The sequence below is a fragment of the Paroedura picta genome, chromosome 3, assembly GCF_049243985.1.
Source record: "Paroedura picta isolate Pp20150507F chromosome 3, Ppicta_v3.0, whole genome shotgun sequence".
In the NCBI taxonomy this organism is placed as follows: domain Eukaryota; kingdom Metazoa; phylum Chordata; class Lepidosauria; order Squamata; family Gekkonidae; genus Paroedura; species Paroedura picta.
The window spans coordinates 134,751,471-134,777,391 of record NC_135371.1 but is presented as its reverse complement, the minus strand read 5'-3'; the positions used below and the strand labels follow the sequence as shown (position 1 = coordinate 134,777,391).

The window sequence follows — 25,921 nt, the reverse complement described above, 5'->3', positions numbered from 1 at the left end:
TTGCTAAATTATAATCCTGATAAATTACAGTCCAAGCACAGCTTTCACATTAATACATATGCTGAAGTGCCCTTTATATAAAGATTCTGTGAAGCAATTTCCAGAGTCATCGTGTTTCATAGAACCGCTCAGTACAGACTTTCCTTTTTCTCCTGGCCATCTTAAGTACAATTAAATATCTTCCTATTCTTCCCAGCATTGCCATAAGTCCCAACTGTTTCCTTTCCAAAATTCCAGAAAACTGCCCTTATATAAAACATTTATTTGCCAATTTTAAAATTGCACATAACATTTAAAACAGGCAGGTCGAGACTTTTAAGAGGTGTCACCACTGAAGCATTTCAGGCCGGCACTTCTGACCTAGCCCTTCAAAGTCTTTCAAACACTTTCATTGCATCTTTTTTTTTATTTCCATTGCAGGAGTATTTCCCTGAGTGAGGAACTTTTCCTTAAACAAGGCTTGTCCGCTGTATGCTGGAAGAAGAGATTTCTTTGGCCCAGGGAGTCAGAGGCCTAGGAGTAGAGCCAGGAGAAGAAATTCCCAAGGCCTCATGCCACACCATCTATAGGTTCTTTGAGTAATCTAGTCTCCTTCATTTCTCCTTTGTGCGCTCTCATTTCAATATTTGGCAGATTAGACGGACTGGTTTTCCATAAAAGGGACTTTTCATATTTGGTTTTAAAAAGTAGACCATGTCCTGAAGGAGAAAAAAAAAGGGGGGGGAGTAGGTCTTGGTTAAATATCAATCAAAGCATGACCGTTTGGGAAAGGCGTACTCTGAGAAATTGAGACAGCAAGTAAAAATAAATCTGGCATACATGTGATATAATTAGCATTAGAAAAAGAGCTGGAAAAGGTATCGAAGTTTAGTAGTATTCTCCAAAATTCGTATGTTCGCAGCTCTGAGTTCACAAGTTTATTTCAGAAGAATTTGGAGTTTGAAGAATTTGTAACGTTTATATACTGTTCTCCCTAGTACTTCAGGAGAGCAATGTAAATAACATTTGATAATGAACAAATCCAAATATTTGGGCTGCGTCTCTAATATTTCCACTTCCAGCTAATCCCTTTTCCTCAAGTGCTAACTCTAAGACATCAATACGCCTAGAAGAAGAGGAGGAGTTTGTTCTTATATGCCGCTTTTCTCTCCCAGAAGGAGTTTCAAAGTGGTTTACAATCTCCTACCCTTTCCTCTCCCCACAACAGACACTCTGTGAAGTAGGTGAGGCTGAGAGAGCTCTGATATTACTGCTTGGCCAGAACAGCTTTATCAGTGCTATGGTGATCCCAAGGTCACCCAACTGGCTGCATGTGGGGGAGGAGCGGGGAATCAAACCTGGCTCACCAGATTAGAAGTCTGTCCTCCTAGCCACTACACTAAGCTACTGGTAATGTATTAGATTTATGCTACAGCAGTCATTATTTGAAATCTATACTCTATATTTCTTGAATGATTGATGTTTTAAAATATAAAAGTCTACAGGTCTAATCAACAATGCCAGTCTGACATAAGAAGGCCTTTCCTTTAAAAGTACCCTACAGCTAAGTTGAGCTACGCTTACCTGGACAATCCGCGGTCTCTCTAAAAGCCCTTTTCTTACAGCATCCTCGGCACAGGTTAAATACACATTTATTGCCCTAGGAACAAAAGAAAATGAATTAGCTAATTTTACATATCAATCCCACGTTGCCAGGAAATCTGTAGATGATGTCTTTCTTAGGTAAAAATAGCTGAGCTCAGATTTGAAACAAATCCCAAGTACTAGAAGTTTGTAGAAATTTTTTGAACAGATTGCCTCACCCACGGGGGGTTCGGAAAACACTCAATATTCCACTTGTTAGGGCTATGACACATCAGAATTCCAAAGGGAATACTTAAGTCATTACATCAATGGAAGGGTTTGCATCAATCAACATCACATAGATGGCAGATGTTTTAAGATTTTAAAAAACTGACAGAAGCCTTGCTGGTGGGCTTTGGGATACTTCATTGGGATGCCTATACCATAAGGGTAATCCTATAAACTAGCGATCCCCAACCTGTGGGCCGCGGACCACATGTGGTCCTTCAACTAATTGGAGGTGGGCCCCGAAGGACGCCTTCTCCCCCCCACCGTCATGAGTTAAACTGTCAGTTTAACTGTCATGAGTTAAAATTTCCATGAAAATAAAATGTTCCTTATGTTCATTGTTGTGGCGTGTCTGTATTTTATTTTGAAGGGATGTTTAAACATTACCATAGCGATCAGAGAGCGTTAGGGCAGTGGTTGAGAGTAGAGGAGTAAACTACCCCCCCCCCCCCGGGCCTCAGTAAAAGGCGCTGAGTGGTCCCCGGTGATAAAAAGGTTGGGGACCACTGCTATAAACAATGGCCAGGCCCTATTGAGACATTTAGAATTGAGGTGGGTCATCTAAATCTAAAGAGTTACATAATATTGTACTTTTCAGGCACCTTCCTTCACTTTTCTGTCCCTTTCTAGTATCCCTCCAGACTTCTGGAATGGTAATCAACAGTATTCATCAACTTTTAAACAGCCTGTGTACCAGAGACCATCTCTCTGCCTATATCCCCAAAGAGCCCCACGCTCTGCCACTGCCAACTGGCTAGTGATCCCTGGCCCCATAGAAGCAAGTTGGACCTCAACAAGGGCCAGAGCCTTCTCTGTCTTGGTCCCCACCTGGTGGAACAAGCTCTCTGAAGAGATCAGGGCCCTGCCTGAACTCCCACAATTTCACAGGGCCTGCAAAAGGGAGATCCTCCACCAGGAATTTGGTTGAAGATGAAGGAGTTGGTTGAGGCTGACCGACCCAATAACATCTGCTGGTGTGTCCCCCCCCCAGACACCCCCCTCCATGACCTGAACCAAACTGATCTCCCTAGGGGATCTTATTAAAGGTGTTGTTCAAATGAATCTGTTGTAATATGCTGTTAATTTTGGAACCACTGTTGTGATTGCTGTTGATATGTTTGTGTAGTGATGGTGACATATGCCCACGAATCTTATGGGAGGGCAGTATAGAAATTCAAGAAAATAAAATAAAAAATATGTAATGCTACATATGCAAGGGAAGAGTTATTTGAGCTGAGTATGAAAACGTACAAAGTATGTGAAGTGTACTGCTGAAAGAGAAACTAGAGAAACATTGAGAGAGACCATGTGCATGCATCCAACGAGTTTTATAAATAGATACAGAGGGTCTAACTGTACATGAAGCAAGGAATATGAGAATGTGTCTAGGTCTGTGTTAAGGACAGGACAAGACTGCGCACAAGTGGAGGGCAGGGAAGATCTCAAAGAAATGTTAATCTGCAATGGAACACAGGAGCTTAGAAGCCAAGCCCACATGCTTCCAAGAATGTCATTGTAGGTTATCCCTTGTTAATACAGATGAGCTACTCAAAATCTTCAAACAAAGATTGTTATCTTACACGGAACGAGAAATGCTCAAGTTGGATTCAGAAAATTTTGTTCTGCTCACCTCTAGTAAATCAATGTATAAACATATGACTGCATGGCATAAAAAATGACAAGTGCATATGGACTTATTTTTAGACACCTTCAAACTCCTTATAGAAACTTATGACTACACCTACTACCACTGTTATATTTTTGTCCCTATTCATACATTTTCTCCTTTCTCTTTAATTCTATTTATAGTTTTTCCCTCTTCTGCTTTTCTGTTATCTTTTGAAAGAACAAAATTAAAAAGCTAGATTCAGAAAGGAAGAGATACTAGAGATCGTATTGCAAGTATACATTGGTTACTGGAACATAAAGAACTTTAGAAGAAAATCAACTTGTGTTTTAGAGATTACAGCACAACTTTGGGCTGTGTGGATCATGAAAAGCTATGGTCAGTTTAAAATGTTTTTTTTTTAATGGTAAGCCGGCTTAATGAAGAAGAAGAGTTGGTTCTTATATGCCGCTTTTCCCTACCCGAAGGAGGCTCAAAGCGGCTTACAGTCGCCTTCCCATTCCTCTCCCCACAACAGACACCCTGTGGGATGGGTGAGGCTGAGAGAGCTCTGATATTCCTGCTTGGTCAGAACAGCTTTATCAGTGCCATGGCGAGCCCAAGGTCACCCAGCTGGCTGCATGTGGGGGAGAAAGAAAGTTCTTAAAAGTCATCAATTCACGGGTGTGGCTAAAGATGTCGTCCTGAGAGGGTGGCAGGGCATCTGCTCTGCTATCTCTGAAGCCTGACAGGGGTCAATTGTGCAAGCAATTGGCAGAAAAGAGGAGGGGTACGCAAACCCCACCTCACCTTTCTACCCAGGAAGTTCTTGGGGCCGTCTCCAATCCTTTAGGGAGTATATCTCCCTGGATTATAGGCTGTCAGCGTTCCAGGTCCAGAGGACGACTGCCATTTTCTACCTCGGACTTTCTTTTCTTTCTTTAATCTTAAAGTATCTGCTTCAACCCTACATGATGATTTACCACAAATGAACGCTTTGAACTGAGGGGAGGACTTCGGCTGAGTTCCAAAACATCATTTACTGCAAGTATCTCTCGCTTTTTTTTTTCTCTCCGTCTCTCTTCCTGCATCAAAGCCCTTTGTTTCCCCCCTCCTCTTACTCTGCTCTGCCCGAAGCCACCTCGTTAAGAGGCAGGCTAATTCTCCTAACTAAGCAGAAGAAGGACTCAAATCAACTCGAATTAATTGGCAAAAGCTCTTATTGTAATTGTTTTGGTTCTCGGAGATAAGAGATAAGAGCAGTGAATGGGAAAATCTCACGAGAACTTTGTGCCAGTACGAGAATCCCTGCCTTAACTGGCTTCAATACGTCACATGCCTGTGCCGGAACATTAGAGGATAAAACAGAGGACCTCTACTGGCCACTTGTAAAATTGTTTGGGGCCGGTTTTTTTTAAAGTCAAAATCATGTCTATGTTAAAAAGATTGGCTCATCTAATAGAGATACAAACCCAAGATTACAAAGTATTTTTAGATGGATTGATCAAAAATATCTCCAAGGAGATCCAAGATGGCAAGGAAGAAGTCTTCAATAAGAATGATGGATCAATAACAGTGACTGATGACAGCTTTAAACAAGGTGGAAAACCAACAGCAGAAGAGAAATCTGAAACTTATATCTTCAAGGAGATCCAAGATGCCAAGGAAGACGTCTTTAACAGGAATAATGGATCAATAACAGTGGCTGATGACAGCTCTAAACAAGGTGGAAAACCAACAGTAGAAGAGAAATCTGAAATTCTGGAGACGGAAAATGGGATGCCGGAGTTCTGCAGCCCAGATAAGGACACCCTTTTTAAAAAGACATACAGCCATCTCAAAGCAACAGTGTACAAAAATCAATCAAAAGAAATATGGATCTGCAGTGAAAGTAACCGATTTAAAGGATCTCTCTGGGGAAAAAATTGTATTGATACTGGAGTCCAGGAGGTGCAACGGCCTCAAGATTTATCGATGCATATTCTGCGGGAAAGAGTACAACTGCACTTTCTACGCCAAAGGCCAATGGGACAGAATATAATTTTACGGGAACGACAAGATGTAGCAAGCCTCGAGATGAGACCCCCTTAAGAAGACCGAAAGCTCATATTGTTTTATGTTTAATGTTATACTGTATTCTATATTTCCATTTCTATGAAAAAGGGGAAGCAGTGTCTCTTTCTCTCTTGTTTTCTTTTTTGTTTTTGTCTCTTTTCTTTTATAGGCATATAGGTAATATAATCATTAGTGCTGAAAATGTAAAATGGGGTTCTCCCCCCTTATTTTTTCTTTCTTCTATTAGTAAATTGTCCTAGGACTAAAGCCTACACTGACTTGTAGAAAATGTTTAATGTTAAGCTTTCAACTTAAATTGGTGTATTGTTATAGGGCCAAAGCTCATATTGATCTGTAGAAAATGCAAAGCTCTCAACTTATACCTGTCAGGATGGCTCTTAGAATGGGTCAAGTATAAATGGTTTGTAGATGTATCTGTATTAAGGATAAGGAGAAATTATGAAATCCTTTTGTAATTTTTTTTTCTTTGTACATTTTTAAGGCAAAGCCCTACTTTCCTCTCCCTTCATCAGAGTATTGATACAGGGCCAAAACTTATACTGTGCTATAAGAAATGTTTAATGTTAAGCATCTAACTCAAACCTAGAAATATCTGCTAGGATAGCTCTTAGATTGTATCAAGCAGTTAATGTGAGGTCTACGATCTCTCAAGTAAGTTGATTAATAATAACTTTTCTTTTGTATATCTAAACAGGCCTTTTTTTTTTTTTATGTAGTGGAAATGTGGATGGCTCTTAGACTTATGGCTCTTAGAGTTTTGGGCAAAAATTTATATCACTGTGGAGTCAATGTGGGGTCGTATATTCTCAAATGATGATTATATTTCTATCTTTATGAAAATAAAAAAAAATCATTATAAAAAAAAAAGTCATCAATTCACCAGAAGCAGCATCTTTACAACCAAAATTATTGTTTTTTCAAAAGGTGGAATGCACCTGGCTGGCTACATTGTTCTGCCAAAATTATTTTAGCGTTTCTCAGCGAACCATTTTTGTCCTAATATCCTTCCAATAAAAGTGCTTGGTATAAACAAACCCTCCTTTAAACACAGGAGAATGGCAAAAATAAATGCTAGCATTAATAAATTATCATGTGCCTGATTTGGACTATAAACTCAAGGATGTTACAACTTTCAATGGACTTATTTACTGAAAGCAAGTTAGCAAATTAATTTTCCACTTAGTGAGAATCAACTAAAAGCTACCCATAATAAGAATAACCATATGATGGCAAAAAACCAAATGGAATAGGGTCTCTTCTCACCCTGCAAAAAACCCAGACCTCTTGTGCAAAAGCAAAAGGTAAAAGCCACTAAACTCAAGTGTCAAGTTAAATACAAAAAGAACGCTAAAAGGAATCAGTGCAGTTGTTGAGGTCTTTGCACTATCCTTATTTCAAAGCAACCTGGACAACAAATCAAGAAAGTTCACATTAGGAATGCCCAGCAGATGGTAGCTCACCAGTACATTTGCCACTGCTGGTCATTATTAAAAACGTTTATGGTATCAGGAAGCTACAAATCTGAGACCCATTAAATAGCCTTTTCCCTTTTGATTCCATACTAGGACTAAGTATCCATTTCCTATGAACAGCAAAAGTTGAAAGCAACATTTGTAGGATTTTACCATTATATTTTGTTTCCTTAGAATACTGTAAAATAGTAAATGAAATCTCACTATAGGAGTGTTGACCTTTGAAAGTTGATACTCTGAAATATTGTTGGCCTTTAAGGAGTTGCTGGAGTCAAATCCAGATTTTGTAAAAGAACCTCAGGAGTTTCCAACAGATGGCCATATACTGCTATTTAACACAAAAGTTGGTCATTAAGCCTTACCTTGCAGAGATGGGTAGGTGCAGGGAGAGAAACAGATCTCTGCTAGGAAAGGGGCTAGAGCAGGGGTAGTCAAACTGCGGTCCTCCAGATGTCCATGGACTACAATTCCCAGGAGCCCCCTGCCAGCAAATGCTGGCAGGGGGCTCCTGGGAATTGTAGTCCATGGACATCTGGAGGGCCGCAGTTTGACTACCCCTGGGCTAGAGGCTTTGTTTTTTAAAGGAAGATGGCAATTCAGAGAACATGACAGACAGATCATTAAAATGCTATAATGCTATAATGATGTCTCAACTTTGCCAGTGGCAAGAGAAACAGCTGCTGCCAGGGCACTGGGGCAGGGAAAACCAAGCCAGTGTTGGCAGGACCAGAAACCTCTGGACTTTCCCACCCACTTGGATACCATCCCATCTCTGCAGTGATCTTTCCCAGAAAATTACAGTCAAGCAGATTTGGGAAAGACTGCAGAAAAGATGGGGAAACCCCTTGAGGTGAACAGGATGCTGAGGGGAAGATAATGCATTTCCCGACAGCTCCCAAACCAAGACAAACAGACGGCTTGTAAATGACCAAGGAGACTCCTACCTTTGGATTTCCACACTGATCACATTTTGCATATTTAGCTGGAAAAGAGGGAGAAAATATTTAGTTTCTGGGTATTTTAGGTTGCCCCTGATATACAAATAGGAAAAACTATTTCTGCATTCTGATACTTGGAAATTAATGTTCTTGAATTTTGTTGAAATTTTTTTAAAATCCTCCAATTGAAGTGGCTCTTTCTTGGCAGAGAATCTATTTAAACTGGAGGAAGGCTTTCATAGCTAGAGTGAACTGATGGTTGTGGATTTTATGGGCTGTGTGGTTGTGGTCTGGTAGTTTTAGTCCCTATAATTTTATCAGTAACTGTGGCTGGCTAAGTGGAGTGGAAGATTTTTGCAAAAGATACATCCTAATAAATAGAATACTGTTGTACTTTTCCTGTAAAATTGTATAGAAATAGGACAGGATATACTGAAGGAAGGAGTAAGACATCTAAAGGAATATTACAAGTCAGTTTTCACTACAATTAATCTGAATAATACCCCAGGCACAAATCTCCAGTTTGGGAGACACAAACCTTTCCACTCTTATAATCCCTGTGCTGTGGCTACTGTTTCTATACAGCTTCTTCATTATTTAGTCTTATTTATTAGAATTTATTTCCCTAGGGGTGTGTATTTTGTATAAACAGAGCCAAATAATACTTTTAAAATAGTTATTTTTCAGTTATTAAGCCAAATACAGATCAGTGGATATGATCAGCTACCAATATAGCTGAGCCTAAATAACGCTGAATGTTCCTGGCTTTTCTTCAGGTATATTCAGCTACGCTGAAGATCAGCTGGGAAAACAGTCAGAGTAGTTCAGAGTCAGAGTAGTTTTTCACAGTCAGAGTAGTTCAGTAGTGGAATAGGCTGCCTAAGGAGGTGGTGAGCTCCCCCTCACTGGCAGTCTTCAAGCAAAGGTTGGATACACACTTTTCTTGGATGCTTTAGGATGCTTTGCGCTGATCCTGCATTGAGCAGGGGGTTGGACTAGATGGCCTGCATGGCCCCTTCCAACTCTATGATTCTGTGATTCTAGAACAGGAGCTGATAGCTCCAAACTGCCTCAGCTAAGGCTGAATCCTCTTGCAGCTTGGTTTAAACTGAGCTGCAAGAGGAGTCAGTCCGGGATCAGTTGGGGCAGCGTGAGCTGAGAGCTCCCACCTAGGTCTACATGCAGCAGGGAGAGACCTCCCCATTGTGTGCTGATCCTAGAGCTAGCTTCTCCTACAACACAGTTTAAACTGCAGTACAGGAGAAGCCAAACCAGCCCCAATACCATACTGGTATTGGGATTTGGGATTTTTCAGAAATACCAAAAATGTTTCAGGTCCAATGGACCTGGAACTGGAAAATAACTTCTTTTTTTTTGCACACCGCTAATTCCTCACACCCAGCCATCTCAAAGGAACTCTGAGACAGACTTGTTGGGAGAAAACAGGGCGGCTCCCGGCGCTGTCAGCTGTGGATCTCTAGCTGAAACCAACCAAGTCCCTCACTCCCAAATAGAGAGTAACAGACCTTTGCTGGACGAGGGGAGGGGAGTGGGTTATGTATTTATTATCCGCCATCGTATTGTATTTTAATTACGTTTTAATGGGTTTTATGGAATTTTATTGTTTTTCTGAATTCTGTAAACCGCCGCGAGACATTAGAGAGTGGTGGCAAATAAATAAATAAATAAATAAATAGGTCCAAGGGAACCTAGTGAGGTTCATGACAGAGAGTGACCATGAGTTTAGTTATAGTTCACCTGACTAGCCACTTAAACACACTAGTTCAGATCAGTTCACTGGCTTTGTGGAAAATTATGGTTTAATTAAACTAACTATGTTTTGTGTGATAGTTGGTTGCCTGCATTCAGACAAAGTCCATCAAACCAGGATCTGAAAGGAGAATTCAAAATTAATCTATTAAACATCCATTAAAGTTTTTTGTGAAGTATAAATCTAATTATCCTGGTTTAATCTTGCTTGTTAACTGGTGGTGCTCTTCCATGCTGTAGAGAGAACGCAATGAAACCAGGATGCTTAGGGCTGATCCTGCGTTGAGCAGGGGGTTGGACTAGATGGCCTGTATGGCCCCTTCCAACTCTATGATTCTATGATTCAGGAACTTATTCCTTATTTCACATATTTAGTTTTTAAATGGTATATTCTTGTATGTGAGAAAAGAAGAGAATGGCTGTCCTAAGATATCATCACCAGTCATCAGCAGATGTTATACATCAATTAAAAAATTAAAATAGCTGCTTGATTAGTTTTGGGCCACCTCCTTATTTCTTCAACAAGGTCCTAGTAACCTGAACCATTTACTGAAACATTGTTGCAGCCCTACAGCTTACGTTTTAAGGATGGATCAAAGGTTTTATTGGGATTTCTCAGTTTCTTCTTCTGCTTGTTCTTTGAGAGAGAATCTGAATTCCCATCATCCTCATCTTCCAAGGCTCGCTTCCCCCGGTTGCCTCCTTCCATCCCGTTTGTGCCATTTTCTTTGCAGGGCTCCTTGGGCCTGTAAAAGTTGAACACAATTTCCCCCTCAAAAAATATGAAGCAATGTTCTCTTTACCAACTCCCATGTAGTCACCAGTAGATGGCATAAGCACCTTAGAAACAATACTGAAAAGTAGGAGGACAAATATGCTTTCTTTTAGCGGTATGATGAAAGAAGGTTAAAAGCTCCTGTCAGGCAAAAAGGCTAGCAGTTGGAGGCGGCATAGAATATCAAAAATCCAGGACATTCTCACAAAGAATTAAGAAGCAGCTGCAGGACTGCCTCTCCCTATGTGAGCCCCAGAAGACCTTAAGAGTCTTCTCACCAGGGCCTGCTTTTAGATCTCTCTCAAAGAAGGGATGAAGACAACCTCTGCCTAGGCAGTTACATTTGGGGGAGCAGCTCCATCCCTTTGGAAAAGGGTGCTGAATCATGCGAGGGCTGCTCCTTCCCTTCTGCAGTTTAGGAAAAGAACATTTGTCTGAATGTTAGTTTTATACTGGTCTCTGCTAGTACTGGGTGGTTTTAAAAAATTATTTACGATACACTGCACCAGTATATCAGAAAGTTTCCTTCCAGGAGACCTCAAGATGGCGCCATAAAGAAAGCTGGACTTCAGTTCAGCTCTTAAGCCATGCCGAGGGTCAGGGGCTTATGCACCTGGCTGACCTGAACAGATACGCAAATCTGCTCACCGGTCGCCCCAGGAACCGGGAACGGTGACCTGAGGGTCCTACAGATCCGTAGGGAGAAGCAAGACCTCCCTGGATTAATAGCGGCTTGAGCTCAAGGTCACGATGGCGTCTTTGTCGCAAACAACTTTACAAGCTTGAAACGACCAGCCGACCTCACATTCTTCCCAGACCATCATTTACCAGATCGATAGGAGCAGAAGCTGACAGAAGCTGGAACCTACAACAGTAAGAATTGAAAGCTTTCTGGCTTTTCTCTCTCTCCTCTCACAAGCTCTTCCCTCCCCCCCCCTCAACCAATTTACAAGCGAATTCCTTCTTTCCCCGAGTGAGAGACTCCCAGCTAATTACACCCATTAACCAAACAAAGAGAGTGCTTTGAAGATTTATGGGTGAACGTTCAGTGGGAGAATTTGACTTGATACGGAGATCGACAAACTGATAATTTGGGATCGCTCGTGCTCCCGCGAGACCTCACGAGACTTTCTGTTTATAGTTTGTGACTGCCTAGAACTATGGAAGAATTAACTAAGGCACAGCTTTTCCATTTGTTATGCAAAGGAAACTCAGAGATACTGAAAGCAGTCAATAAGCTGGAAAAGGAAATTCGTGGGACTAAGGGGGAGCTTTTGGATGGAGCCCAAATCCGGAGAGACCAGCTGATGACGCAGCTCAGCTAACAGTAAATCAAGTGAAACTTCAATGTCTGGAAGTTAATCAACTGGAGGGAGAGAGTGCCAGAGATGTAAAAACCCAAAGTATCTTTAAAGAACCTGGGAAAACAGATTCATGGAAGGAAAGTACCAAAAACCTGGAAGTCTATTCAGAGCAGGAAATGACTTGGATCAGCAAAATAAAAAGAGTCTATTCAAAAGCGACAGCAACTAGGAAGCTATCAGGAGATATTTCTGTGCGACCAGAGGAAGAGATCCAGATTGACAAAGGATTCAGAGCCCCCTCAAAGGCGATTACAAGCAAGAATCAAGCAAGAGATTTCTCTGGCCCTGACAGAAGGACAATCAGAAACACTCTACTATGGAAAAAAAATACAATTTCATTTTCTGCGACCACCTGAAAGATGAGCTGAACAATGGAGTATTCTCCTGGCTTCTTGTGAGAAAAAAAAAAAAAAAGCAGTAGCAACCTTTAGGACAGGTCTAATATATGAAGGGAACTGACTTTATATCACTTAAGACAATAATAGAATATATCCTTATAATAGATTATACCTTCCTATGTATCAACAACTACTTTGTTAAGAAAGATGGTAATAACTCCTAGATCAGGATTAATATGCGATGGGAATTGAATATGTATGTTAATATGTATGCCAAAAGAGGATGACAAACCATATTTTATAGGCATTAACAAGACAACAGTAGTAATTCTTGGGTTAGGGCCAACTTATGAAGGAGACTGACCTAATATCATTTAAGATAATAACAGAATGTATTCCTATAACAGATCTCATATGTATTAACAATCACTTGGCTAAGAAAAATGGTAAAAACTTCTAGACTAGGAATAATATGTGATGAGAACTAAATATCTATGTTAAAAGAGATGGCAAACCATATCAACTGGTCGATTTTTCTTTACAACTTTTCTGTAAATGCTTTATATAATAATAAACAATAAAATTATTATTAAAAAAAAAAAAGAAAGTTTCCTTCCACAGCCCAATTCTCCTCAGGAAGGAGGTTAAACTGAAGGCTTTGGGAAATCCTCTTCAGCTCCCGCCTGTATCACATTTCTCTTGCTGATATGAAATGCATTGAGCAACCTATTTGGTGCTCTAGTAAACACACATGCCAATCAACCCTTTTCCTCACAGCTTAAGCACAAACAACATCACTGCTTGCAAGTAGAAGCTCTCTTGCCCCTTGTGACTCAGCTTGGAGCTCAGGAAGGCAATGGGGTAAGAGTGACCCTACAGGGAGAACACACACATGCCTCTTAGTCACAAGGTGCTGGTTGCAGACAACAGGTGCCTATTAAAAGGGCAGAGAATTAAATGCCCATTTCCCTTGCAAATTACACCCCCCACACACACACACTCACTGTAATGCATTTACTACAAGGTGGATCAGGAAGGGTGCATCTCTGGCCTCCAGTTACCCACCTGCTTGCTAAGCTGTTAGTCAGAGATGGTGAATGAGTGGTTTAATTTTCAAGGTGAAAGACTCTAGACCACATATATTGCACAAGCTATTTTAAGGTTTAACATTGGTTTATGGCAGCTCACCCTGGTCTCACATATGGCTGACAAATCCAGTGGGAGAAAGGCAGTCCTCCCTTGGCTTTCTCTTCTCCCTTCAAGTTGGCAATTTCTTCCTATGAGCACAGTTATAAACAATAAAGAATTCAGATTTCCCAGAAACCATATGCTACTGCTTTAAATTCATAGATGGAACTAAAATGCCATGTAACAGTTTAACACACTTGAAACTAAGTTTAACACTATTTACACTGTTACAATTATCAGTTATTAGTATTAATGTTCCAGTTATTTATATGTTATAGATTGTTTCATGTATTGTTTATAAGTTTTATGTAAACCGCCCTGAGCCTCCGGGGAGGGAGGTATATAAATAGGATGGATGGATGGAGAGAGAGAGAGAACGAGAACTGGAACATTTGAAACCAAAATAATCTGTTGAACAAATCTGTGACTATAGTACATTCAATCTTAAAAAAAAATATCATCCCCCTGTGAATGAAATAGAAATATAGTGACAGTGTAAGTCAGGGGTAGTCAAACTGCAGCCTACCAGATGTCCGTGGACTACAATTCCCAGGAGCCCCTGCCAGCGAATGCTGGCAGGGGCTCCTGGGAATTGTAGTCCACGGACATCTGGAGGGCCACAGTTTGATTGCCCCTGGTGTAAGTTGTCAAGCGACCTGAATGCCGAAGTGATGGGCCGCCCCTGCCCTCCCCAGAGTTGGCTGGCTGCTGTTACCTGGCAGTGCAGCTTCAGCTCCTTGTTGACAGCCACAAGACCTTCCAGTGTCTTCACTTTTGCCAGTTCATCACGCAGCTGCTGGTGAATCTGCAACCTGAGGGAAGCCAACACACTGCCTCTTAGTGTACTCCCCCGAAAAAGACTCAAGGTGCAGAGAATTTACTGCCAGCTCATGGACCTTAAAATTCTGCAAGTGGGGCAGAGATTTCCAGTTCTCCCATGTGCCATAAAAAGCCCCAATATCAAAGCTAACCCAGGGCCAGGCTTATTGTTCCTGCTCCCAGATCGCTCAACAGCCTACAGGAAGGGGATGGAGGCATAAAGAGCAGAGTCACTCACGTGTGATGCCACAGCTTGAAGAGATGAGCCCTGACATAGGATAGCGGACAAGGATATTGTTGTACTATTTCCAGGTATTCCTCAGTCATCTCCCAAACGACTGGGTTTCTTCCCTCAAATAGAGCTGGATTGTGAAGACTGCCCTCTGAGGGGGGAAAGAGAGAAGGATATTTTCAGGGAAGTGCGCTTGACCGATAAATTACATGAGCTTCCTAGTACCTATCACCCTTCTTAGCATCATAATGTCAAGGAAGGGACTGGGAAATAGAAATCTGCAGAGAAGAAATGGCAGATAAGAAGGTAGTATTTATCCTCACACCTATCCATCAGCTCTCCCCCACAACTGTCCCCTCATCATCTTTAGTTCAGGGACGAGAAGCTAGCCAGCCAGGGGCAAGCCAGTAGAGAGTTGGATTAGGGCTAGAGTGACCTGGGTTCAAATCCCCATATGGCCATTAAGTACAACACATGACTATGGATCAATCACTCTCTATCAGCCTGCCAGACCTCATGGTGGTTTTATGGGGCAAAAGAGAAGATGGGAGAACCATGTTTGCCATGCCTGCAAAACCACATTGATTTCCTAGCTATATCCATATTCTACTGCTTCTCAGAAGAACTCACAGCTCCATTCAACCCATAGAACACCACAGTGTCATTAAGCTTACGGATTATGCCAAATTTATTTATTTATTAGATGTATTGCCCACCGCTTTCATAAAATGCCTCACGGTGGGTTACAGAATAAAACCTCACATCAAATAGAAACATTAAAAACAGTAGATCTTCCGCACCCCGGCCTCAACCAAAGACCTGGTGGAAGAGCTCCGTTTTACAGGCCCTGCGGAACCACGAAAGCTCCTGAAATAAGGATGTTTGTCATCCTGGGAACTTGTGTTTTATCATGGATCCACTAAGATTCATAAACAGCATATTGGAAAAGGTCTCTCCCTACCTGCACTCATGACACCATGAGCCCCTGTCTTCTGAAGACATCGTTCCACATCACTTAGGTACTGGATGTTCCCATTTGCAAACACAGGAATATTTACAGCCTTTCTATCAAAGAAAAAAAAAGTAGAGTAGTACTACCAAATACATAAATCAGAAAACAGATCCAGATGTCATGACCCTGGGGTGCAGTCCCAAAAACCCCTCAAGATGAACACACAGGAATCCCAGGCATTGGGATAACGTAATGCAGTTAACGTAAAGAGAGCAATCATGTCCCCCCCTCAACCTCCTTTTCTCCAGGCTGAACATTCCCAAGTCCCTCAGCCTTTCCTCAGGCTCTGGACCATCCTCACTGTTCACAATTTTGTTCTCAGTTTTCTTCATTTCTTTTTTGAAGTGAGGCCTCTAGAACAACACACAGTATTCCAGGTACAGTCTAACAATGCAGTATACAGTAGGACTATTACATCTTGGGATTTGGATGTGATGCCCAAGACTGCATTTGCCTTGTTTACCGTTGCATCACAGTGTCTGTTCATATTTAGCTTACAGTCCACAAGTACCCCAAGATCTCATTCATGCACAGTGCTACCCAGAAGTGTATCTCCCATCCAGAATGCATGCTTCTCATGGTTGTGATCCAGATGTAAAACACTGCACTTCTCCTTATTGAATTGCATCTTGTTCTCCTTTGCCCACTTTTCTAAGTCTCATTTTGCCATTTCCCAGATGCTAGGGTTGCCTTGATACATCTCTCAGCTAGAGAGATACTTGTAGTTATATGTAGGGTTTACCAGGAGACCGGGGAAGAGGTTTTTTTCCCTTTAATAAAAGCTTACTGTGTTGAAACGGGCACTTGAATCGTTCCACACCACTGAGGTAAATCACCTGGTAAATAATATTCCATTAAGCCCCCATCAAAGAGGCATTTTTTCTCCAGGCACTTGGCAAGCCTTGCTGAAATTGTGATATACATTCTACAGAATGACCTGAAGCAGACTGAAAATACTGAAGTTATATTTCTGGGTCCAAAAGAGAGCTAGGGTCAGAGAAACATCTATAGGTGGAATTGAGATACTTGGGGTACAGCATGCCAAAATCATTATCATAATGATAATCATTATCATAATTATCATTATCATAATTATCACAATCCCATTGTATACGGCACTGGTCAGACCACACCTGGAGTACTGTGTGCAGTTCTGGAGGCCTCACTTCAAGAAGGACGTCGATAAAATTGAAAGGGTACAGAGGAGAGCGACGAAGATGATCTGGGGCCAAGGGACCAAGCCCTATGAAGATAGGTTGAGGGACTTGGGAATGTTCAGCCTGGAGAAAAGGAGGTTAAGAGGGGACATGATAGCCCTCTTTAAGTATTTTAAAGGTTGCCACTTGGAGGAGGGCAGGATGCTGTTTCTGTTGGCTGCAGAGGAGAGGACACGCAATAATGGGTTTAAACTTCAAGTACAACGATATAGGCTAGATATCAGGAAAAAGTTTTTCACAGTCAGAGTAGTTCAGCAGTGGAATAGGATGCCTAAGGAGGTGGTGAGCTCCCCCTCACTGGAAGTCTTCAAGCAAAGGTTGGATACACACTTTTCTTGGATGCTTTAGGATGCTTAGGGCTAGTCCTGCGTTGAGCAGGGGGTTGGACTAGATGGCCTGTATGGCCCCTTCCAACTCTATGATTCTATGATTCTATGAATGTATACAATTTATAATGAGATCCAATTCATGTTTTAGTGTAACAAACAGAACACTGCCATGCAAATGCCAGTGTTTAAATCTTTGGTTTTGGAGAAAAAACCTATAGCCAGACTCCAGCAGCACCTTACCTTACAGCCTGTATGTGCTCCCAGGAGGCCACACCAGCTAGAGGTCCCTTCTGTTCCTTAGTGCGACCATGGACAGTCAGGAGCTAGGAGTAAATTTGATTTTCAATTTATGTGGGCCAAACATATCTAGAAAAAACAATTTCTTGTGGCAGGATTTCTTGTAAAAACATTTTCCCTGTCCTATGGATTCTGAATCAAGATAAATTTTATTTCAGCTGCTGTGGCAAGGACTTGAAACCTTGTGAAGTTATGCTCTGTGCTACCAGCACATATTTGTCTAGATTAATTTAAAAAAATACGTAGAACAATCTACACACTTTTAATTCAAATTAGCTTACAATCAAGCTGCATCATTAGTCAAGCAGCAGATATAGGACAATCAGCAGATACAGAACAATCAACTGGACATGAGCCAAGCTCCAACTTTTTTGGCTCCAGATAAAGAAAGGTATGTTCTGGCTCCTGCCACTTATCTGTCCCTGTTAGTAATAACAGGATATCCCGGCAGCGATCAGGACCCTAGCAGAACTAAAACAGTTCTGCAGGGCTTTCAAAAGCCCTTCTTCCACCAGGCATTTAGTTGAGGCTGACCAAAATCAGTGACATCTACAGGCCACTGTAGCCTCCCTCCCAGGAATCCACACACCCGTTCTGAACTTTGGTCCTGTTCAAATGATATAGACTGTTACCCTTTGTTATAGTTGCTAATGTTGATGTCACTATTGTTGTAGTTCATTCATATGTGTAATAATGAAGTTCCATGTGTTGTTTTTACATTCCATGTAAACTGTCCTGAGCCTCCGGGGAGGGCAGTATCTTTAACCGCTCCTAGCGGAGCGGATTAAATAATTCGGTAAGGGCCCCGAGGGTGGGCCCTGTCCGTGATGAGGAAGGGTGCCGATTGGCCCCTTCCCCAGGACTGACAAGCGGAGGGCCCAATCAGCGCCTGCCGATTGAGCCCTCCGATTATCAGTCCGCTGGCAAGGGACCAATCACGAGCCACGCAGAGCGCGGGTCATGATTGGTCCCTTGCTGCTGGGCTGACGAATCGGGAGGCGCAAAGCGCCTCCCAATCCGCCCCCCCTCTGCCATGGCCCGCATGTGGCCACCCACTGCCATTTGCTGCCTCCACACCACCAGGCCAGGTCACTGCCTGGCCGCACGCCTCACATGACCCAGCGGCGCCCAACAGCGCCCAACGGCGCAAGCCAGCACCAGGACACGGCCAACGGCACAAGGAGCGCCCAATGGCACAAGCCGCGGTGCTGGCCGCACCACCCCTCACCAGGCCAAGTCATCCGCCGGCCCACAAGGCCACGCACGGCCGCTGCCCACAGCTGCGGGAGCGGCGCCGGCAGCAGCCCACCCACAAGACGCGCCTGCTGCGGCTGCAGTGCCGGCCCCGCCCTGCCCGCGAACAGGCCAGCTCACCCGCCACCCCACGCCGCCAAGAGTGCCCGCTGCCGCCCGCTGTAGAAAACACGGCTCCACGGCCCCCAGCAGCAGCGCCCGACACGACGGCGGAGCTGGCACCCACTCGAGACTCCGCCCTGGCCACTTCTCTAACAGGTAGGCCGCGGCCCAGGGGGGGGCAGCGGCGGCCTTGCCGCATGGACCACAGCCGCCCTCGAGTGGCAGCTGGCAGCTGGGAAGCCGCCGAGCCGCCCCGCCGCACTCACAACGTCCGCTAGCGCCCGCTGTATTCCCAGAACAGCGGGCTTACTTTCTAGTATTAATATAAACAAGCAAACACATTTACCTTGCTAGATGCCATTATAAGAATATTCCCCTCTCACTGAGACAGTGTTTTTGTGGGAGTGGCCAAACTGAAACAAGAGAACACACCCTGTTCCACTGCCCATCCTATGCAGACATTTGAGGGAAATTGTTCTATCCACTACTCAAAAGATTTCCAGAACGTCCAGGTGCAGATTGAGCAAAGAGGCTATTAAGCGAGGAGAACTCCCCAGTAACAATTCAGCTTGCCAAGTTTTGTGCTGCTGCCATAAAAATACAAAGTTTAAAGGAAAGGTAATTTTAAGTTTTATTTTTAGGATTTGTCAATTGTATTACACCTAATGACCATACTGTTTTGGACTCTTCTGATTTTGTTTATATAACTTGGTCTGAATGACTGTAATAATAAACTTTGACATACTCAGAACAAAGCAAGCAGCTTAATCAAGAATAAAATATAGGTACAGGATTATATCACTAACCACAGAAACACCAACCAAGCTGTGGTGGATTTATCATGTTTGCTTCCCACATACGTATGGTGAAATCACACCCTGGAAATATTATTTAGTTCCACCAGTGGCTACTGGTTAAATTATTATTATTATTCAGAGATAGAAAACCTCTGCATATAACAGCTAGGAGGCAGTATGCAGTGGGGGGGCTTGGCTTCTATGTCTTGTTAGCTTGGCTGTTGGGTGAAACAGGATGCTGGACTAGATGGGCCACTGAGTTCAACATTCCAAGGAACAACTTGTGTTTTTCTTTCTCAGATGTTACTGGCTCTTTTAACAGAGAAGCACATTTTGTCCCAAGCTTATTTAAAGATGACAATTTAAGTCAGGAGACTGAGTTTCTGATTCAACCTCTCCCAAAACACTGGGACAGGAAATGGTTCTCCCTTATTTTTTTTCTTTTCCCAAACACATCCCTGACTCACTGTACCTGTTAAATTTAAGAATTTAAGAATATGAAAGCCCTTTGTGCAATCCAACAAAACAGAGAACAGCAGACTCCTTACTTGGCAACCAGCCGTCTCCAGCAATCGTGCATATTTCACAGTTTTGGAAATTTCTGGGAAAACACGGATTTTGCATGTGATAGGAACCGAAAGCTTCTCATTAGCCAACATAACTGGAAAACAAGAAAAAATAGTTGTGAAACTGGTGTCAGTCCAAAACTGGTGTCAGTCCAAAAATCATGTAAGAAACTGTCAACTGTTGTCCCAAGATGCGTTATCTATACACTACACTCTCTACTGTGCAGTACAATGGTAGACACCCAATCCAAATGATCTTTCTTCAAGTAAAGGCATAATTACATCATCTTTTCCACAGGAGGCAATTCACACTCCATGTTGTTTCCAAGTTTATTTCTTTTGTTTTATTTTGCTTTTTCATTCTTCTCACAGGAACATTAACACAGACAGATAACACTACGTTATTGGCAGAAGATAGTGAAGACCTGAAATGACTACTGATGAAGGTTAAAACAGAAAGTGCCAAAGCAGGATTACGACTGAATATCAGGAAGAAATAAGTTATGATTACTTGTCAACTTTAAGGCCAACTTGTTTCCTGCAGCTTTAGAGAAAAGGATAGGAGCAATGGTGGTTCCACTTAAATATTAGAAAGCATTTTCTAACAGTGGGGGATGTTCATAGATGGAATATGTTGCCTTGGAGGTGGTGGAATTTCCTTCATTGGAAACTGGTAGGAGGAGATTAGATGAGCATCTGTGTGTTTTTTAAGTCCCTGAGAAGGTGGGGGGGATGGATTGGATGGCTCTCTGCAGTCTTTTCCAGATCTGTGTGATTTTGATTCTGATGGTAAAGAAGCTGAAATAGTTCAAGATTTTCTATTCCTTGGTTCAGTTATCAACCAAAACGGAAACTGCAACCAGGAAATCAGAAAGAGACTGAGACTGGAAAATGTACTTGTGGAGGAGCTAGAAAAGATTCTGAAGTGTAAGGATGTGTCACTGGCAACCAAGATCAGGTTAATCCAAGCTATAGTATTCCCCATTATTATGTATGTGTGTGAAGGCTGGACAATGAAGAAAGCTTACAGTTAGAGAGTAGATTTGTTTGAAATGTGGTGTTGGAGGAGAGTCTTATGAATACTGTGGACCACCAAAAAGACGAATAAGTGGGTTCTACTAAAAATAAATCCTCCCTAAGAGGCTTTTGAACCCTGGTGCTGGAGAAGACTCTTGCGAGTCCCTTGGACTGCAAGGCGAACAAACTGGTCAGTCCTAGAGGAGATCAGCCCTGCCTGCTCCTTAGAAGGCTAGATCCTGAAGATGAAACTCAAATACTTTGGCCACCTCATGAGAAGGAAGGACTCCCTGGAGAAGAGCCTAATGCTGGGAGGACAAAAGAAGAAGGGGAAGACAGAGAATGAGGTTTGCTGGATGGAGTCACTGAAGCAGTAGGTGCAAACTTAAATCGACTTTGAGGAATGGTAGAGGACAGGAAGGCCTGGAGGATCATTGTCCATGGGGTCGCAATGGGTCGGACACGACTTCGCAACTAACAACAACAGAAGCTCAAATGACTAAACTGAGCCTATTGTACTTTGGTCACACTGAGAAGTCACTGGAAAAGGCAAAAATGCTATGAAAATTTGATGAGGTACATTGACTCAATAAAGACCCTCAGTTTGCAAGAGTTGATAATACTAATAAGGATAGGATGCTTTGGAAGTCCTTAATTTAAAGGGTTGCCATGTCAGAAGCTACTTGATGGCACTTCTCACTCACACACTCTCTCCATCTCTCTCTCTCTCTCTCTCACACACACACACACACACACACACTCTCTTCTCACAGTCTGCCAGCTCCACCATACTTGACATATAGGCTTACTGAAAACAGGAGCTCCTTCCCTGAATGAACCTCTTAAAACTCACCATAATCTTTTCAATGAAAAATGAAACCACATACACATCAACTTCCAGCATGGGGTGTGTGTGTAGAGGGTGTGTATACTATTTTACATCTATGTCCTGCTCTTATTAAGGAGCTCAGGATGATGTTTAGGATTCATGCCCACCCTACCCCCAGTAAGCATAACTGAATGGGATCCCCATGTTTAAGTTCAATACTCTATATATAGGTTAGATAAATTATGTGGGTTGATGAAACTGGAATTACAATAGCATGCTCTGAAGACTGTCTACTCCAGTTCTGATTGCTAAATGCAAACTCCTACAGTTGGATTAAGCACTAGCCTATATCATGGTATGCTGACACAATCTCATTGACAGAAGGACAAGAGTTACACAGTTGAAATTAGCAACACTGTTTTCAGAGCCACTGAACACACACAAGCAGTTCATGGCTCCTAATGGTAACAGCTAAGTAGGAGCGCATGTCTGTGTGCTTCAACACTGCAACAGATTGGCAATCAGCTGAAAGGCTGAAAAAAGGTGTCTTGCGGGTAGCAAAAAGTGTCTGCAATGGACCGTGTTATCCCATGTAGGGACACAAAATGCTGTTTTCCTATACGCCTTTCCACAAGTACTTGTTTAGTGAACTCCATGTATTTTCCATTTATTCTTAACATTTCTTGCCCTTTTTCAAGGTTCCCACAAACTTACTCATTTTCTGAAGAAGGTCCCACTCCTCCTGCAGGAACGCTCCATAGTGGCCTAACAAAATACAGCAAATCATAGTCTGACAAAGAGGATAACAGTCCGAGTGAGTGTACATGCACACACATAAAACAAAAATGAGCCTTTTAAATGGAGACACAAAAGGTGCGGGGGGGGGGTGGTATTCTTTCACTGTGCACGCCAAAATTCTGAACAGTTTAAACTTGGCCAAGCCAGAATACTGCAGCACAGAACTCTCCCTAAACTCCTGTTCCTCTCACTACATCTGGAGTGCTCAAACTCCACCCAACAAGAGCATTTTCACTTTTATGTTGCTTTGTTTCTAAATACTAGCATGAATTCGGACAACAGGGACAGTTTGAAAGTAAGATAAAGGAACAAGGTGGCCAAATAGGAGCTTTTACGGAGAGGTGTAATGGAATTATTAATACAGGTTTCCTTTGTTTGATACTTAAGGAGTGGTTCTGAGGCTGCTGCATAAATCAAGGTTGGAATTCTACTGGGCAATGATAGACATTAAATTCAGTGGAACTTACTTCCAAGGAAACATCAGTAGCATTGTGTTGCAAAACATCATTTATTAATTTGGATTGTAATTGCCTGAGAATACTCATAGGGCAAATGCTGATATGACATAGTCCTCAACTTGTATGCATTCACAGATTTCATCTACCCAATGCAGAAGAGGATTTAGGTGGGGCCGACTGCTTTTCACAAAAAATGAGTGCACAAAACATGGGAAACTAAACTGTGCCCCGTCCTTTAGTTCATAGTTGACACATTATTCTTGCTCGCATGGCTCTTTTCTGGCACTGAAACACTGTTGGGGAAAAAGTGCTTTGAGCAACAGCGTGCAATGCAACAAGGTAGGGTAGGGTTCAGCTCTCATTTATATTTGCATATTTAGTTATGTTTACATTTATAACCCACCCCCTCATGAGCCTGTCATCTCAGGGCAGCGTACAGTATAACAAAAGAATCGTAAAGCATATAAATATATTTAAAACATCTGAAAGCTGGCAGCACAACAAAGAAGCAGAATCATTTTCCAGTCCCTCCATCACTTACAGGGGTAGTCAAATTGCGGCCCTCCAGATGTCCATGGACTACAATTCCCATGAGCCCCTGCCAGCGAATGCCAGCAAATGCTGGCAGGGACTCATGGAAATTGTAGTCTATGGACATCTGGAGGGCTGCAGTTTGACTACCCCTGACTAACAACTTCTGTTTTCTATAAGAAGACAATCCATTCTTGAGGGGCATACACATGCCCCTCACATCTCTGATTTGCAATATCTGCATCAATACAGGGTCCAGTTTGAACTTACCTCTCTTTGCAATCATCTGGGGGCACCCCAAATTTAGATCAATGGCATCACAGTAATCTTGAGCCAACAAGGCTGCCTGGACAAACACTTCTGGATCATTGGCACAAAACTAAAAAGAGTTAGATACGTTTTTTATACTAAGCAGCCACTACGCAAGCAAAACCATCATAGATTATGACTGTCAATAACTCCAAGAGGGGAGCACACTATAAATGGTGTCCTGCCTGTTTGAGCACCAGATTGTGGCCAACCGGGCAGCATTCCCCAAATCATTTATATCTTGCATTTCCCTATTCTACAACTATCACTTCCATCTCATAAGGATAAAGAATACCTAAATATTTGGCTAAAAATCATATAAGTCTTTGGAAAGGAGTGGTGTTCTGAGATTCCATCTCAACCAGCAATTTTATTTTGAAGCAATGTTCTCTACCTAAACACAATCACAATATTACAGTAGATATTGCCTCACTACCTATTATACCACAGTGATATTATATCACCTTGCAGAAAAAAGCATCCTTCACTCCAAAGAATATACTTTCAAAGAGGAAACATGCTATTGTTATTACCTGCACAATCAAAGGTCTATCTTCAGGGCACACTTCACAATACAGATTTTCCTTACGGTAATTGGCATCTCTGACAAAGACCTGAGCATGCAACATAGGGGTATAACACAGCTGAGCTCCATGACGGCGGCTTAGCAGTCTCCAAGCAAGTTCACTTTGATCTACCATCGGAGCAACTACATAGCGGGCACCTCCCAATGTGTTTCTCCAAAACTCAAAGCCCTTAAGTTTAGGCATCTTCATCTTACTGAAAGGGAACCGAAACAGTCAGTAAATACTGTCATTTATTCCAATATGTTATTATTTTTAAGTCTTCATATGAAACACACTGAAGCCGACTATTACTTTATCCATATGAGAACTCTTAGGTACAAACAGCAACGCTTGTAATTGCCTCTTATGTAGCTTGTAGTTTTACCCCATAAATACATTACCCAAAACATTTTTAAAGAAAATGCTAAGAAAAAAAGTACTTAGCACCCTGTTTTGTGACAAATTTTGATAACTATCTTTAAAAGCTATTGAATGCAATGCAAATAGCAATGGCACAGGTCTCCACTAGGCTCTTCTACTGAATTATTGCAGAAAGGAGAGTAGACATTTTAGCAGTATTATTAGGGTCTCTTCTTCTGTCGCTCCATAACCGGATACCACAACACTGCAGAAGCGAGTCTTAGAATATACCACCTATCATTTTGTAATTTTGAGCTGATATAGGGAGTCAGGTTTGTCTTGTATAAACAGCACCTCAATATTCTATAGGCATGGCATTACTGTGCCACTTGTTCAGAATCAAGATCTATAATTTAAAAATAAAGTGCCACACAAATAGCAGTGAGAGCTCACTTCCATTTCTTTGAACTACACATCATTGCTTCAGTGGGGAAGATATGTCGAACTCAAGAAAACATCTCAGTGGCACAAAACTCTCCTACAGAACTGATCTGATTAGAGCCGCTTGATTTAATTTTTTTTAAATAAAATAGTCTAAGAGGACTGAAGTGGATTCCTAACAGCATGCCCATGGTGTGCCAACAGGGCTACTTGACGTCAATGACAGCCCTGCCCAGCTAGGCCAGGATCCGAGCCCGCCTGGCCGACGAGACAGCCCCGACCCGTTGCCCAAGTCCCCCTTGCTTTTCTCCCCCCGATGTACCTGGGTCCTGCGCTGTAGCCCTGCGAAGAGGCGCGGAGCCCCAGACGGGGCACTCAGGCGGCCGAACGGCACTTCCGCCATCACACTCCGACCGCCACGGGGGACAGTGTAACTTCAAACTAAGGCCCGTCGGAAATCTCGGCGCGGCTGAAGAAGGCCGCGCGGAAATCTCTCCTAGCGGCCGCGCCGGAGCTATTTTCTCAGTCGCGAGAAAAAGGGAAGTGGGGAGAACAAACGTGAGAGCGAGGAGGAAATCGGGCATTGACGCTACGGGGCGGGGGGGCCCC

The 25,921-nt window shown here is 42.5% G+C and overlaps 1 protein-coding gene across 2 annotated transcripts; it reads right to left on the bottom strand.

Moving 5' to 3' along the window:
- On the bottom strand, nt 1-25,921 carry DUS1L (dihydrouridine synthase 1 like). Of its 2 annotated transcripts, XM_077328026.1 has the most exons (14): nt 25,635-25,912; nt 24,479-24,725; nt 23,907-24,015; nt 22,564-22,614; nt 19,986-20,098; nt 17,228-17,310; nt 15,391-15,494; nt 14,436-14,580; nt 14,094-14,190; nt 13,379-13,467; nt 10,293-10,459; nt 7,950-7,987; nt 1,564-1,639; nt 1-698 (listed from the first exon to the last, which is right to left on the bottom strand). In XM_077328026.1, the coding sequence occupies exons 2-14, from the start codon at nt 24,719-24,721 to the stop codon at nt 550-552; spliced, it is 1,464 nt and encodes a 487-aa protein (XP_077184141.1). In that variant the 5' UTR covers nt 24,722-24,725; nt 25,635-25,912; the 3' UTR covers nt 1-549. The 2 variants fall into 2 exon arrangements, with proteins under 2 accessions (XP_077184141.1, XP_077184143.1); XM_077328028.1 differs by lacking the exon at nt 24,479-24,725 and having other exon boundaries at nt 25,635-25,921.

What these genes read in the sequence shown, in the direction of transcription:
- DUS1L (XM_077328026.1), bottom strand. Translation starts at nt 24,721, where the DNA reads ATGAAGATGCCTAAACTTAAGGGCTTTGAGTTTTGGAGAAACACATTG. An exon ending in TTCAAGCTGTGGCATCACAC is followed by an intron (nt 14,191 to 14,435) that starts GTGAGTGACTCT and finishes GGCTTCCCTCAG; the next exon opens with GTTGCAGATTCACCAGCAGC. An exon ending in AGCTGAAGCTGCACTGCCAG is followed by an intron (nt 13,468 to 14,093) that starts GTAACAGCAGCC and finishes CTGTGCTCATAG; the next exon opens with GAAGAAATTGCCAACTTGAA.